Genomic DNA, 16752 nt, shown 5'->3' with positions numbered 1-16752 from the left:
CCAACACTACAGCTGCTCGAATTGCTCACACACAAAATTCGGGGATGGATTGTGGGTGGAAGGTTGAAGATATTTAGAGCTGCAAAGCGTGTGTGTGTGCACGTGGCAGCACCACATACACAGGTGTGTGTGTGTGTGTGTGTGTGTGTGTGTGTGTGTGTGTGTGTGTGTGTGTGTGTGGATTCACAACTGACAGCTCACATGCTAATCCGCTGATTCTGGTCCATTTAGATTTGTTAACACACGCACACCATATTCCAAAAGCTTTGACTGACAGGACTGTGTGGACACTACATAATTATAGGCAGCGGATGCATGTGCAGATGGGTCCATAATTACAGACTATGAATTTATGGTTGTTCTTGTCAGGTACCGACTGCAGGTTTTCTGGAGAATTGTTGTGCTTCACGCTGTTTCTTAATATTTTTCTTGGTAGTGTAGTGTTTGTGGACGTGTTTTGTTTATCTTAAATGTCATAAACGAGACAAGATTCCGCAGATAAACCTGATGTGACTCCACCACCCACATCAGGAGACATACTGTAGCAGAAAAGGTTATCTGTGCAGGCCAGTCTGAATGCTTTTGTATTTAAAAAACTCTTTGTACTTTTACATTCAGGCTTGTAGAACAAGAATAACGAGAGACAGAGGGATTCATTAACATGCAAATATTGGAAACGTTTTTATATAGGCGTTGAGAGGTGCTAAGATCCAGGTATGCCATCAGTTGATCCAGATTTCAATGTTTAATTATACCATGTCAATTCTTTTTGACCTGTATTATTAAAACTTAGAAATTATTCCAAAGCACAGACATTTTAATGTGTTTTATTCAGACAAGAATACAGCTCAAACCAAAACCACAAAAACAGTGATTTGTGTTTGAAGTATGTTCTTTGAAAATAGTTAATAAATCCCTTGTTGTCCACAGGTACAAACATTGGTAATGTCTTCACAATCACCCAGGGGTAGTGTTATTGGTATGGAAGTACTTCTGTTTGCCTAGCAGGAGGACATCTTATTTGCTGCAACACAAATTGTTTTGCACAAATCAGTCGTCCGACAAAGGACATTTCTACTTAAGCTAAATTTGACAGAAGAACATGTTTCAGCAGGGTGTAATCCAATAAAAACTGAGTTGCTCTAAAGAGAAAAATGTTCAGTGATCTAGCTCACTACTGAAACAGTCCCATAATGCCGTTGTCACATAGCTGAAGAGATCTATAATATAACTGGAACAGTTGCTTGCTTGTACTTGCTGCTGCACAGTGCCTTGTTTATCAAATATTAAAAAACCCTGTCCCTTTAAATTGCTGTGCAGTTTTGCCACTTTTCAGCGCTGTTTTTTTTGTAATATTTCCTCAGGTGGCAATTTTCAGGTTTACTTTTTTTCCAAAGGACAAGAATGTTATCAGCTGATTTTTAATTCTGATTTGACAATTGCCCACAACAATAATGATAATACTAATAATAATCATAATAATTGTAAATTTATATCACTCTATGTAATGACAATACATTTTAAAAGTCTTTTCAAAAGATTTTTGGTGTACTTTTCTTTTTCACTTTACACATATTGGAACCCCCAGCTCACTTATCAAAAGAAAATATTGGCACTGTAATTTTCTGCAAACTACAGATATGTTAAATTTGTACGCTTCATAAGGATCATATCAACGTTTCTAAAGTGACGCACCTCTGATTGCATGTGTATGAGTAGAGTTTCTCAAGAGGAGGAGGGTATGGTGGATGGCGTGAGACAACGGCCATTTAGCAGACCACGGTACAAGACTGGCTGTGTTTTTTAACGACACACCGTGACAGTGAAGACAAAATTGGGTATTTTGACCTAAAACATTATCTTCTGTGGTTTTTGTGTCCACACATAACCACACATTTACCACAGCGTTTTCACAACATAAATTTAAAAATTGAAAGGTTAAGAAAAGTAAAGTCTTAATTTATTTGCCACATAAGAAACGTACAAATAACATATCCATGGTTTGCAGACATGTACAACGCCAACATTTACTCCAGAATCCCGCAGACTCTGGCTGCCATCAGTGCCCTACCTCCCCTCCACCCCAGACATTTCCCTGATCTCTGTCCCTGTCCACAAATACTTCTCCCATTTCTAAAACCACCCAATATCCTGTCTCAAAAGTTGTTTTTCTGACTGCAAAAAAAAAATTCAATCAAAAATTGCCAGCTCCGATCAAAGCCCTGTTCCTTCATTTCCTCTGTCATTACATGGGTCACATCCTTCTCTCAGTGGTAGACCGACCTCACGGTGTTGGGACAATAGTCTGAGGTCGTGTGTGCATTCAAGGCATGCTTGACTAATAATTGGAGTAATAAGGAGTTCAGATGGATCTGGTAATTGCTAAGTGAGTGCTGGTGATTGTCTTTGACATTCTTTTACTGAAAGAAAAGATCAAATCAGATACCATTTCCATATTCAGACAATAGCAAAGTCATCGCTTTGACTTCATGTTTTTTCAGGAAATTATGCAATATTTCATTATTCTATTATCATTTGAGTATTTCAAGTTGCATTTATGCTAATACACATTTGAGTGCAATTCCCATACACTGAGACTATTTGGCTGGATAGTAAACTGTTTCTTATTTTTGAAACTTAGTCAGTAATAATCATAACTCGAAGAAAACGAATGGCTTTAACAGACTGACCCAAATTATTGCTTTGTATATAAGCAGATTTTCTGGATCATAGGGTGCCTTGCCAAGAAGCTAATGAGGCCTGTTGTGTTGAAAGTACAAATTCTTCCGCTGTAGATGCACTCATCCAGAGCGCTGTTGCACTCCAACACCTACCTTTTCTCTTAATGTCTCGTATAAGAACATATGTAGACATATTTAGCCTTTCTGCCCTGCAGGCTGTCACGGTTTTAGTGCTGGTTTAGCAGGGTGATGTTCTCTTAAAATAACCCCTGGTAGTTTGAACTACTGGGGCTTTGGCAGGAATATTATAAAATACACATTATCAGAAACCTATTGAAATGGAATTGGCTGTGAAACATCCATGGATGTCATATAATGTTATGGTAGCTGCTAATATACAGTTCAGTACATTACATCTAGCGTAGGAAGCCATCAGGGGCCCACACACACACACACACACACACACACACACACACACACACACACACACACACACACACACTCTACCCATCTGGGGGCAGGTGTTGCAGTTTATGGAGCGGAAGTGCAAAGTAGCTGTGTTTACTCACTGCACCGAAGCTTAGCAAGCAAGGGAACAGACACATGTGGAAAAGAGAGACAGAAATAGATATAGAGAGTGTATGTGTGTTTGTGTGCGTTCGTGTATGTGTGTGTGTGTATGCCCCTTGTCCATCTCCCTATGGTGGGTCTAACCTTCGGTCTCCCTCTGACTTCACTAAGTTAAGCTTCCGGGCTCACAGCTGCCTTGCAGAAGCACAAAATCATACAACACAACCCACAGCAAACTGACTCTACATGCATGGTTGGGCGTATGGATAGTTGCAGGCTCTACTGATAAGGTAGAGGAATTATTGATGGATAATGGCTGGCTGGAGAGGTGGATGAATGGCTGACCAGCTGACTGGCGCGAGGAGAGCAGGGTATCTGATGGGAGGAATGACGGACTGGAGGGAAATGTCGCTGACCCCCTTTATGTAGATATGGACGTGGATATACAAGTCAGAATGTTTGATGGACTGCTTATTCCAGAAGTGTTTAAAAGTTAAGAGACATAGAAATCATCCTGGACAATTTATTGATGCCATGTGTTTACGTTATGGCCATCAGTTTGAATCATTTTAACTTTGTTTTTGAGAAATTTTGTGTTTTCAGTTATTTTGCTATGATAGAAGGCTATAAATACTACCATACCCATGAGCCTCAACTGCAGTTGCTATGGAGAAAAAGCCTTCCAGAGGCATCTGAGCATTAGTAAATTCAGAACTCATGTTGCTGTAAATGGGAACAAAACACCCTGCCATAGTTTCAAAATCAATCAAGAACCGAGCCAGAATCTGAAAGTGAACCGATTTAAGCTCCTAGTTTGGGGAGGCACACTTATTGACTTTCTTACAGAGGGTTAGATGAGAAGATCAATACCACTCTCAAATCTGTCTGTTCAGTATAAGGCTACAGGCAGCAGTCAGTTAGCTAAGCTTAGCATTAAGACTGGAATAGGGGGGAAACAACCAGTCTGGCTCTGTCCAAAGGTATAGAAGTCAGCCAACAAGCACCCAGACCTGCAGACTCCAGAGTAGGGAAAAAGGTAATTTTGTGATTTCAATACACAAATGAAGCCATTTGCAGAGTTTTGAGATTAGAATACATGTTGATACAGCTGATAAAATTGGAGCTAATTTTAATCTATTTATCTATATTTTATAAATTACTAATACTGCTGGGTAGGTGGTGAATGGTGGTGTAGACCAATAAAGCCGTATCTATATAATAATATTACACTTTGTTTGTCAATTGCATTTTACATTATTAATCTAAAGTACAACAGGTTCCCCTATGATGTGAAGTAAGTGAGAAGTAACATAAAACTGAAATACTCAAGCAAACCATGTGACTTCTATTAACACTGGCTTTTTAAAAAAAAAAATCAAAGAACCAGATATTGTCTGATTTAGTTGCTCTTCTTTTGTAATGATGACTAAGTCAGGAGTATTCTATGTCACCGCTAGCCTTTGTGTGCTCCAACTGCCAGTTAAACAACACTGTCTATGCAAAAATTGAAGAGGATTTTTACTTCAGAAACCCTGCACAACCATTATAACTCACCGTGCTCTGTTTAAATTGAACATTTATACGGCACTGTGGTAGAGTTACATCAACAAATGAGATAAACAGTAGAACAGTATCATTTGTAAGTATATCTCGGTTAGACATAGACTTCTACTACCAGGATTTAAGAAAGTGAAGGTTTTCAGTTCCTGGATCTTGGCAAGCAAATCCCTATCTTACTTATGCCTCATTTCCGCTGCATGGTTTGGATCAACTCCACTCTGCTCACCTCACTTTTGGTACTAGGTGCTTTTCTCAGTTTTGTTTCCCACTGCAGACAGTACCTGGTCAATGTGGGTGGGACTCTTCGCTGACCGTCGAAGTGACCCTGTGTAAAAATGCCATTACATCATCTTAAATGCAATTCAGTGGCATTGCTCTGTACAGCTCTTGCTGGATCATTTCATCTGCAACCAAAAAGGAATTTCTGCTCTTTGTCAGTATTGAACATGGTGTGGCTCTACTGGCTGCCATTTTTTAAAATCTGGGTGGAGTGAATAAAAAAATCTCAGTCACTATCAACTGTAGCTTGGCTATTTAGAAATGGCATGTTTGTGCAGGATGTTCTGTGTCACACCAATTACAAATCTCTCGGACCAATCAGTGGTCTGCAGTGTTGTAACTTCACCTTCTAGTATTGTCTCAGCTCGCTTTAAAATTCAACTGAGGTAGTACCAAAAATGTACCAGGTACTATCCACAACTTTTACCAATGGAAAACCAAAGAAGAACGGTTCAAAGCAAGTTAAGTCAAGTGAGCTGTGCCATACCATGCAGTAGTAATGGGGCTCTAGATTGCCTGATAGTGTGTCAATTAGAAAGCTTTGAAATGTATTTTGATGATACCAGTTTAAAAAACAAAGAAAAAGAAGCTAAACTCAAGTGAAACAAAAGAAAGTATGGAGTATTATGAATTTTAAAGCGCTGCCATTTGTTATATATATATGTCCTCAAAAAGGCCCACTCATCTGTCAATGTTTTTTGTTTTTTCTTCTTATGTTTTAAATAGTCAATAGATATCTATAAGAAACATGCTTTTTCTATCCAAGCTACTGTATAAAACCTATAAATATACTATAAAACTATTGAATGAAATGATACATTTCTTACTTTCTCTGATGTTTTTGTAAGATATGCAGTGATGATTGCTGGGTAATATAATAATAATAATAATAATAATACATTTTATTTATATAGCGCTTTTACAGCTCTCAAAGACGTTTTGTATGTATGTCGATGTTGTCCAATGTCAAGTCTCTATTTGTTTCAAGTAAATACATGCACAATAGCGTACATAGGACCATCATAATAGTGTGCACCAGGGCCTGTCATAACTTCGTTATGCCTTTGGGAGAGACTGTCTTCAAATGGTATCAAAGGGGTGAGACCTTGAAATAGTTCAACACATTTGTTGTTAGTATTACTGCAGTGAAACTCTGTCTATTAGAGTGATGTTAATTCTTTGCCTTTAATGATAATTTGTTGTCATTCCTTTCTTGCTTGACATATGCAATAGACGGGATGTCAGGGTTGATAGGGCAGTCATAACAAGTTATTAAAAAATGACGAATTACAGATTAACCATTACCTGAACCATAACTGTTCATTCATTATCATCAATCATCAATATCTAAAGGGTAAAAGATTGTATGTATTATTATAAACAGTTTACCTGCTTTGTGTTAGGAAGAGGCCATCAGTTTTTAAGCAGAGACCCAAAATTTAATTATATTTATAGAAAGACGGGGGGAAATAAAGGTCTCATCTCCTACATCAACTCTACGCACATTAAAACATGTTATTAACGGTTGTGAGTAACACACATATATGGGTAGGTAACAGAGTGGCTAGTATCTCAGGTTGAGTTACCCTCCCCAGGCAAAAACACCCTGTTGAGGAATGTATGGGTCATGGCAAGGGTGAACTGCCCTAAGTTCCCTTCAGTGGCATAGGCAGCATTTTTAAACCTGAAGCCTTTGGCCATTGGGACTGACGTGGATAGAGGTCATATTCTGGTATGAGCAGGCCTGTATAGTCCTGACTTAAGGCCAAAGAAAAAACACTAATAAGACACAGACTGACAGAGAGACAGAAACCAACAGGTGTGATAGATTTTTTACTTCCAAATCAACCAACTTGGGTTCCCTGAAAGCATTCATGGTCATATTTGCCTCCGTGCACGGTATTTGCACAAAGATAATCATAGTTGCTGAGTTGCCTTAAGAGCCCTTGACCTTTGACTGTACCACACTGGTGTGGTTACCCATTTATTCAAGTTCCTGGAACTCTTCGTTATTAACCGAAACTAACTGGACCATTGTGGTGAGTTGAGATCTGCCTTCCTCTGTGAAATGGCTGCAAGCCAACTCAGGCTAGTGAGGTGCTAAATTGCAGTACTGGCACTGTGGGATTTTAAAATGGACGGTCATTGTCACCCCACCTGCCTTATTGAATTGAACTCAGACTTTTAGTTGAAATGTACTGACTGTGCAGGTCATTCTTGTTGTGACCACAGTCCATTTAAAAAGTGCTACACTGCTGCTGTGTCTTCCTGTCTAATATTGCTCATCATTTAAGGCAAATTTAGGTAGTGTTAATGACAAAAATGCACAGAAAAAATATAAATTTTTCTATGAAAATCTAAAAATAGCTTATCAAATATGATACTGAAAAAGAGGGAGAGGCATTATCAGGGACACCACACACCACGGCCACTCCCTGTTTGAACTGCTGCTTTCCAAAAATCCTTAAGGCTAACTGATGATGACTGGCGATAACTCATGATCAAAAATACTTGATCAAAAACTTGATTTTGTGTTGCCTTTGCTGTTACTCCTCAGCTGATTAACAGTTATGCTGAGTAAATCCTGTCTTATTTCCAGTTTAGTCAGACTGTGGGGCTTATTTATGGCTAAAAGTTGGCTTCCTGTCAATGGTTAAATCTTCCCTTTTTATTCAAATAGAAAGTTTATAAATTGGGTTCAGCTGCCATTTTTTTAGTACCCTTCCAGTTTGATTAAAGTCCTTTAAAACAGTACACACACCAGTATAAAAGTTATGATTCATATACTGGTTTTGATCATATTTGGAAGCAGCTGCTCACATGTACGTAAGTAGGATAATCTTTCACTCATAATGAACATTTAAACATGTCCGCAAACATATGAACTTGTAGAAAGTCACACACTGACAAATACTAAGACATCTTGGTCATTGCCAGAAAGTTTCAATCCACCCTGACATCAAATACCCGCCCCCTCCCCTTTGTCCCAGTCACACCCGGACTTCCTTGCCCTTTTTGGCCCTTCTTGGCCCCACCCCGTCCTTTCTTTCTTGCAAAGATGTGCACACAACTACCACACTGTCTCCACCCCCCTTAAAAGGTATTTTAGGATTCAAGCCTGGTAAGGTTTTTGCTAAAAGTATCACAAAGACAGTTGGTCAGTCATCAGTGGGACTATTGGAGGGGCTGATGCTGTTATTGCATCAGCTTCCTCACCATGGAATTTTATGTCAAGGTAAGGAGCTGGACCAAAAAAGAATTTATAGAGAATGGAGACAGAGTTTTAATCCTTATAAGCTTTTATTCCTTGTTGCAGGTAAATTATATCATAACAAAGATAATATAGACATTCTACGCAAATGTATAAATGTTCCCCGAGGATTTTATTTGACTTGGTAAATCTTCTTTTGCATTTGTGCTTCTGAATTACAAACTGGTCCCCCAGCCGTTCACCTGAATGACCTGCAGAACATTTGTGTGATTTGAAATATTCCCACTGTGTGAGGTCTGTTTGTTAGCCTCAGACTGTATGGGAGACTGCTTCTTTTAATGTCAGACATATTCACTGACTCTCCCAATTCTAATGGCTAACGGATGATGACTGATGATAAAATCATGATAGATAATATTTGTTTATCTTTTGTGTTGCCTTTGCTGTTACCTGTAGTTAATGAACAGTTATGCTGAGTAAATCCTGCATTAACGTAAGTCTTATTTCCAGTTTTGGTCAGATTGTGGGACTTACTTATGACTAAAAGTTGGCTTCCTGTCAGTAGTGAAATCTTCCCTTTTCTTCCAAATAAAAAGTTTATAAATCGGGTTAAACTGTGATTTATTTTTAGTACCCTTCATACAAACCCTAAGATGACAGCAGTCCTTTAAAACTTTACATGCACACAGTTATACTAGTTATGATTCATATACTGGCTTTGATCATATTGGGATGTGATGTTTACATTAAACATTGCAACCTGGTTAATCATCTCCCTGCGTACGTGGTTTTAACATCACCCTGTTGTCTAATCATCTGCATCAGTTCAGGTGTGTTTTTCATTTTGGCACTGGCTGCCTGGTCTGTGCTGCTACCATTTTACTGGAATTAGCTTCTCTGTCTTATTGCCATTACTGGAATAATGGACAGGCGATAAAATGTATCCTTCCAGGTTTACTGTTCATACGTGGCTTGTGGCAGTAAAAAACGTAGACATGCCACAGTATCCCATTTTCTTCAGGTTTCTCAAAACTGGGATGTGGGCATATCCAGGTTTCTGAAACCAGGATATTTCTATGTGCAAACAAATATACGCATCACTAACCACCACCAATAACCACAATACTGGTGTGTATGTAAACTAGTGTGCATGTAAACCACAGTGGCCAGTGGCGGCCCCTGAATGTGACATAAAATGCATGCATTATATTTTAATCATCCACGGCCCATTTCAGCAATTTCATTTTCAATAGCTTACATTTAATATACTACTCAGCTACAATATCAAACTGTGCCCTGTCAGGTTAGTAATGACAACTTGTAGACAGCTACTGGTCGCATGGAAGCTAGTGGCACCTTGTGAGTGTTGCAGGGATTCCATTCTGTGTTCATGCTTGTGCTGTTGGCTAAATTTAAGTAATTTTTGGAAGACAACTCAGCAGTTTAATGTGGAAGTGAGATGAAAAAGACATTTTGATTATGTGTGCATTTTTCCTGCGCAGTCCTCATTCATATGCTGACTTCCTAAACCGGCAATCAGTCATCAAAACTTTGAGAATCCCTCATGTAATACACTGATTGTCTCTTTAAATTTGTCCTGGAAGAGATGTCAGTGAACTCTTTCATCCGTGGCAGCTTTTCTTATACTGTAGACCATCATACTGTAGGCTGCTTTCTAGAGACTACGTGCTCATGTACTAGTTTGAGTTGTTACAGAATCCATGGCTGTGAAACCTAGGAAAACCATATCAGAGATGTTGCATCTTCCCACAGATATTGTCAACATGGTTACAACCTAAGTTTGCTTTTTAATTTTGCCTTAAGGCTCAGACATACCAAACCGATGCAAAGAATTAGTGGCAATGAAAGCTGACTGATGCTTTGGCTCAAGTCACCTGTGTCTCAGCAAAAAAAATTGCACATAAACGCACCACAAAGACTGCAACATGTACATTCTGTAGCTGCATGAGAAGAAATAACTCTCTACACCAGCAGATGGCGGCAGTCTGTAATCGTCATTCGAAAAGGGAAACGACCATTATGATGCTAGTTAGCCAGTTAGTGCATTAACAACATAATCATGTATTGAAAGAACAAAGCATATTTGCCATGTGCCATTGAATAATTACACAAACCATCAAGAATCGTTTCAGCTTAGGAGCTCAGTGGCTAAAGAAAAATAACTTTACCCTAGGTAACACATTGGTTTTGATCTCACGCCCTCTTGACTTTAGCTGTTCGTTTATTTTCCTCTCTTCATTTTCCTTTGTCGTTCACTGAGTTGAACTGCCGATCAGAGTGATTTCATTCACTGAATGAAACACCGTCATGCTGAATTGGTCAATTGGCCAGGACGTACCGCAAAGACGAGGGTGACAGACAATCACCAATGTTCACTCATGGCACAACACTGACTGATGGCCGACTGTCGGCTTGGTGTGTCAAGGCTGATACCTCACTGATTTTAACATTTCATAATGTCTATTTTAAATGTACACATGTAAACATCGAGGGTATGTTACTGTACTTGGACATCAATAGCCAAGTTAGCTGGAGAATTTTTTTGCATTTCAAACATTGTAAGGTACATATTATAATTTTGCATTATGCAACAAAGGTTAATAAAAAAAATGAAATACACTCACATCATCACACCTGCACAAGTCAGAGATCATTTTAAAGACTAAAAGCATTACTCTGAAAATGACAATGAACAATAAATGTGCCATGTGTGATGTACGGAGCAGAACCTAAATCATTTTTATTGATAGTGTTATCACAACAGTCCACACTCCTCAGTAGTTAACTGTGATATACTGCTCTAACCTGCACACATTTACAGTGCAGTGGTGCAACTTTAGGGAGTTTAAGCAAACGAGGTAAGGAGAAAAGGCTGATGAGGCTTATTCATCAGCTTCGTCATGGATTTATAGGAAGCAAAAACCAGGGGAGAAAAGAGCTGATGATGAGGCTTGTTGAGGCAGCATGCTCACCGGGCTAGCAGGGAAAAACGAGAGGGGAAAAAAGGTTGATAATGCTTGTTGAGGCTGCATGTGTGCGATGTGTGTTTGTGTTTTTCACACACTCTCACTGAAGCAGTTATATTGCACTCACTAGCACTTACAGTGTGAGGATTGAGGGCAACTCCTCGGAGATAATGCCTCAAGTGAAGAGGGCAAAACAATGAGGAAAAACAAGGACAAACACGAGAGATGGAGAAAGATGAGTGTCCATTATCCATCTTTCTCCATCTTCACCGTCTGATGCATGTGTTTGTATTGGTAGAGAGAGACAGAAAAGTAAAGCAGATACAGTAAATTTCAAAAACGTATTCATCACAGTGGCAGTCTACCTTTAGATTTATCCCTGCATTGCATTTTTAATTATATAATTTCTGCTAGTCAAGAGAAAACAAAACTCAAAAAATCAACTAGGACCGAAACCATTTTCATTCTGTCAATCAACCTGCCTGTAATATTCTCAGCTAATTCAAAAAAGTCAAGTCATGGAAAAAAATGTACACAGGATTTGATAATTAGCGTTCCTGAATGAATAATTTGTTGTCTCGATTTAGCGTAATTTGTCACCCTCTTGCGATTAGTCTTGTCCTGCGTGTACCCTTCACACTCTCACTATGGATGTCTTTGATTTGATATGTGGTTATACGTATGGTGTTGACTGTTGACATCATTTTATCTCTGAGATCAGGTAGGATAACAGACTGTTCTGCCATAAAAGCACTGATGAGTACCTTTTATATGCCTCCTGTGCGTTTTTACACAGAACTAAATAATAGCAGCAGCATTCTGCTCTAGGTTGTGATTTTAAATAGCATCCCGGCTTTGTAGAACTAAAAGATGCATGATGGGCCTGATTTTTAACACAACAGCGTCGACCTCTAGTATGATAAGCATAGGTGTTGGCAGTGCTTTATTAACAATAATGATGGCAATAACCTGACAGTAACAATCATTTACCTTCTCTGTTATATGGCGGCAGATCTTGTCCTCTACTGGGATGATAAGGAGCTCCCAAATCTTATTGTTTTCCTAGCCGCTGTTTTTCTTCTTTGAATTAGCTGCTAACTGCTATTAGCTGATTTTTAAATCTCCCGTGTGGGTCGCTAACATAACATGTCATTAAAATGTCACACCCGTCTTGCCAATGGTCCATTCTTGCCAGCTGTCCTGTTTATACAGACATGGCGCTGTTGCTACCTTCGGTGGCGGCTCAAAGGCAAAACACCACTGTCCCCCCATTCCGCAATCGTACCTTATATACAGAACAGTGAGGCAGCACAAGTGTAAAAAGAGCTTTAGCTTCAAGGCTCTGGAGCACTAAATAAATGTTTTTCTTGTGGCTGTCTTCAAACTGACGACTGACTGAAAGCACTGCACCAGAGGCTTTTGCTGCAAAAGGGGAGCAAGCAAAATATGTAACATGATATGAAATCAAGAACACAATTTTTTTTTTCTCCATAGTGCCTCCCAGGTGTTATACAGAAAGGGGGAAATGCCTTATTCCTAAATATGACCACCAGGTCTATTGGTAGTTTTCAGGGATGTACGATAATATTGGTACGTCATAGGTATCGGCTGATATCGGCTTTAAAATTAACCATCGCAATTGGCCAACATGTTGATGATATCGGTACATTGTCGATATCGGGCAATATTGGCTTTAAAATGAGCTATTAGAATCGGCCAATGTGCTTTTTCTTTTTCTTTCTCAAATTTTGTGCTTAATAAATGACCGAAATAATCAATTGATTATCAGAGTAGATGGTGGTTCATTTTCTTTTTTTATCATCTAATCCATTAATCAATCAACAATGTTAGCTCTGGAATCAACAAAACAAGCTGTAACAACAATTTCAATTTCAGCTCCACTGCTGATATCGTGGAAATGTTGCAGCTTGAACCAAGTTTTCATGCACCATTTGCTCACACTACTGGCCTTATTGGATGCCAGTGCCATGTCTGTGCTCTTGCGCATGCTGAACGATACGTGCACTTGTGTGTGTGTGTGTGTGTGTGTGTGTGTGTGTGTGTGTGCGCGTGTATGTCTCTACATGTTTGTGTGTGGGTGAGTGGGAGTGTGTGTGGGGGTGAGAGGGATGCAGGTGAACAGCTTGCGAGGGCCAACAGTTCCGCAGGCCAGTCTCGCGCATCACTTGACAGCCATACCCGATGAAGGCCTACGCACAAATGAACTTGTTAAGCAAATGAGTGAACAAGCGAGGGAAGGCGGAGGGGTGGACGGGGTGGGGGTGGGACAGAGCACAGTGCAGCGGCTTGAGCTAGACCTGCCTGCCTGTCTGCACTCATCAGCCATCACTGCCCCTTGTCCCTCTGTCTCTCTTTCCTTTTTCCTTTTTCTGTCACTCTGTCTTTCTCTCAAAGTGCTCTCGGTATCCATCTCTGTTTCAGGCTGTCTCTTCCCATATCTCTCGTTCGCTCGTGCTCATGTAATTCCATTGTTTTATTAGAGAACAGCCTATTTCTGAATTGGATTAGAAGATTGTCTTTACAGCGCTTTGACAGGGTGCTGTCATCCTGCGCTCACAGACAATGGACAGTAAAAGAGATTGTCCAAACAGATTGGTCTTGCTGTGTAGAATTGGAGTGGTTACCAAAAATCTAATAATAGATCCATGGTATTTACATGTATTTTGCATGTAGCTGACATACACAGAGAGGACTGAAAATCCAGTGACAATTAGGGAATCTGTGATAATCTTTCCTGAAATACACATCAGATCATAGGAGCTGCACACATGTACGTACACATGTAAGTAGGATAATCTGTTACTCATAATGAACCCATAAACATGTTCACACACATATGAACATGCAGAAAATCTCACAGTTGCATATCTTTGTCAACACCGTAAAGTTTCAATCTTTGTTTTTTCTGATATCGATCTTTTGTTTTTTCTGATATCAAAACAATACCCCTCCCTTTGCTCCATTCACACCCAAAATCATTGCCCTTTTTGCCTCTTCTTGGCCCCACCCTCATCCTTTATTTCGTGCAAATATATCCACACAACTACCTCACTGCCTCCTCCCCCCTTAGAAGGTTTTATAGGATCCCAGCTTGGTAAGGTTTCTGCTGAAAATATCAAAGACAGAGAAGTTAGTCATCAGGCTATTAGGACTATACAAGGGGCTGATGCTGTTATTGCATCAGCTTCCCCACCATGGAAAATTATGTCAAGGTAAGGAGCTGGATCAAAAAAGAATTTATTGAGAATGGAGAGAGAGCTTTAATCGGTAGAAGGTTTTTTTTCTTTGCTGTTGCTGGTAAAATACTGTATAACAAAAATGATATAGACATTCTTTGTAAAATTCTAAATGTTCCCCAATGATTTTATTTGACTGGGTTAATCCTCTTTTGCATTTGTGCTTCTGAATTACAAACGTGTCTGGTACAACTAGTATAGAGTAGACTAAAATGTTGAGAACATGAAAATGCAGAGTGACAGAGAAAGAGTAGACGCTAAGTTGTTTTGCATATGGACTGACTCTGAGGCATGTGGATTCATCTCTGATCCCCAGAACATTGCTTGGGTGATTAAATCTCAACGTGTTATCAGTGTAACGTGGGGGGTGCATTTATATCTGTTGGTAGAGCTGTCCACTTGTGATCATGAAGAATGCATTTGAATGGCAGGTGTGTGCAGGGCCTCAGCTACAGAACAGGGCTGAGGTGGCTATCTGTTACTTTGCCTCAGGTACAAACTACAAAAGGTTGACACAGATGTTTGAAATAAGCTAAAGTGTTCGGTATGCCTGAGAGGAAGTAGTTTGTACAAAGTGTTGTCCGTACACTTTTAAAGGCAAAATTATTTATACTGGGATGACCACACTTGATGGATAATGGCTCACACTTTTGGATAGTCTCTCCACAAATTCAAAGTGTTGTACCTGATTACGCAAACAAAAAGTGATGTGAGTAGTTGTGTGAAGAATGCAAAGAACGTGATAAAAAAGTGCAGATCCCAAGACTTTCTGAGATTACGTTATTTGTCTCCGTGCAGCAGCATAGGGACCTCATATAAATGTTTGTGTGGACCAGCACACTCCGCCATTTTTGTTTTTTCTTAAGAGTCTGCCGCTGACCTTAATTGACATCCTGGTATACTGCCCTCACCACTCATGTGCTTAATTGCACCTTTGGTTGCATAATTCCAAAGGATGTGCACAATCAATGGTCTGATGGAATGCTGGGTAGTCTGCACACCCAGGAGTGCATAGTTAAACAAACTGGGGAAGCCTGACTTGCTGTGCGACTTTCTCAATGTATGGAGTGATGTAACCTTTAAGTGACCCCTAGCTTCTGGGCGGCCATCTATCCCACCCTTCCTCTAACAGGGCCCGACTCTCTCTCTCCTCCTCCTCCTCTCTCCTCCTCCTGACACCCCATCCATTGGTTTCAATTAATCAGCCGTGGAGGGGGATTTATTCAGTCCCTGCCCAATGGGATCCTTTGGTATGTGGCCCCAATGGTAGCAGGTTGAGAAGCCACGGTCTACACTGTCTTTAGGCCTATTACTCTCACCTCACAGCCCACTCATAAAGAGAGCTTTGAGCAGCCTGTTTTTGGGGGGATCCGGTGGGCTTTTTGTCCCATAATAGCCGAGTGGATTCAGTCACTGCAGACAGACATGTTTACTAAACTCCGCGTAGGTGGAGCAAGGGAGATTACGTGTGCCACTTTGAATGAACGAGGCCTGATTATTGGCTGGAGGAAGTCTGGGGGAACAGTATCAGGAGCAGCTCATGTGAAAGAGTAATTTAAAGAGTTTTCTGAATGCATATATTTGCCTGGTTGTGATTTGGATATAAAAGACATGACATTGACATGAGTCGCTGTTTTCTTATGCCTTGACAAGTTGCTAAAAGGGTAGTATTTAAGAGAAATAAGGTGTTTGGCAGAATTTGCACTGCTGAAATGTTGTCTGTTTCTACTAAGGGTTTACCTGCCTTTAAATTGTTCCATTATATCTTATAGTCAAGGGTTATTCTCTAAATGGGACCTATTATGTTTTCCTTTCTGTCATATATATGTAGTGCCACAGTCTTAAATGTTCTTATGTGGCTAAAGTTTCAAATAATGAGGTAAATATATGTAAAAGTAATTCCTGTGAGCAAAAACCTCAGGCTTTTGAGTGTTCTGAGTAATCTATTTACAATTGTTTGTCTACTTTCGAGACAAAACTGAAGTCAGTTGTTGATGGATTTCTTGATATGGTCATCTGCTCCAGGCACGTTACATCAAGTATTGCGTAGCCTATACTGCTACATGTTAAAGTGATAGTTCAGGTTTTTGGACATGAAGTTGTGTGAAACGCTGACCATCTGTAGCTATGAGGTGACGGTGTCACTACTGTCAACGAGCCTCCTGCTCTGAGAAATGGCCCGTAGCTTACCGGAGAAAAAGTAGTTC

The 16752-nt window shown here is 39.8% G+C and overlaps 1 protein-coding gene across 5 annotated transcripts in view; it reads left to right on the top strand.

Annotated features, from left to right (window-relative positions):
• Positions 1 to 16752, top strand: part of slc6a9 (solute carrier family 6 member 9) — a 91251-nt gene that overhangs the window by 37183 nt on the left and 37316 nt on the right. Inside the window, exon 1 of one of the 5 annotated variants that reach the window (XM_050075128.1) lies at positions 8219 to 8325. The exons of 3 other annotated variants lie outside the window; for them this stretch is intronic. In XM_050075128.1, the coding sequence (XP_049931085.1) occupies positions 8308 to 8325 (18 nt within the window). In that variant the 5' untranslated portion in view covers positions 8219 to 8307. Of the gene's footprint in view, positions 1 to 8218; positions 8326 to 14418; positions 14522 to 16752 lie in introns of those variants that run through there. One more of the 5 variants, XM_050075129.1, reaches the window with a different exon arrangement.

Source organism: Epinephelus moara, chromosome 21, assembly GCF_006386435.1.
Source record: "Epinephelus moara isolate mb chromosome 21, YSFRI_EMoa_1.0, whole genome shotgun sequence".
NCBI classification, from domain to species: domain Eukaryota; kingdom Metazoa; phylum Chordata; class Actinopteri; order Perciformes; family Serranidae; genus Epinephelus; species Epinephelus moara.
The sequence above is the reverse complement of the archived record's forward strand: the minus strand, read 5'-3'. Positions and strand labels throughout refer to the sequence as shown.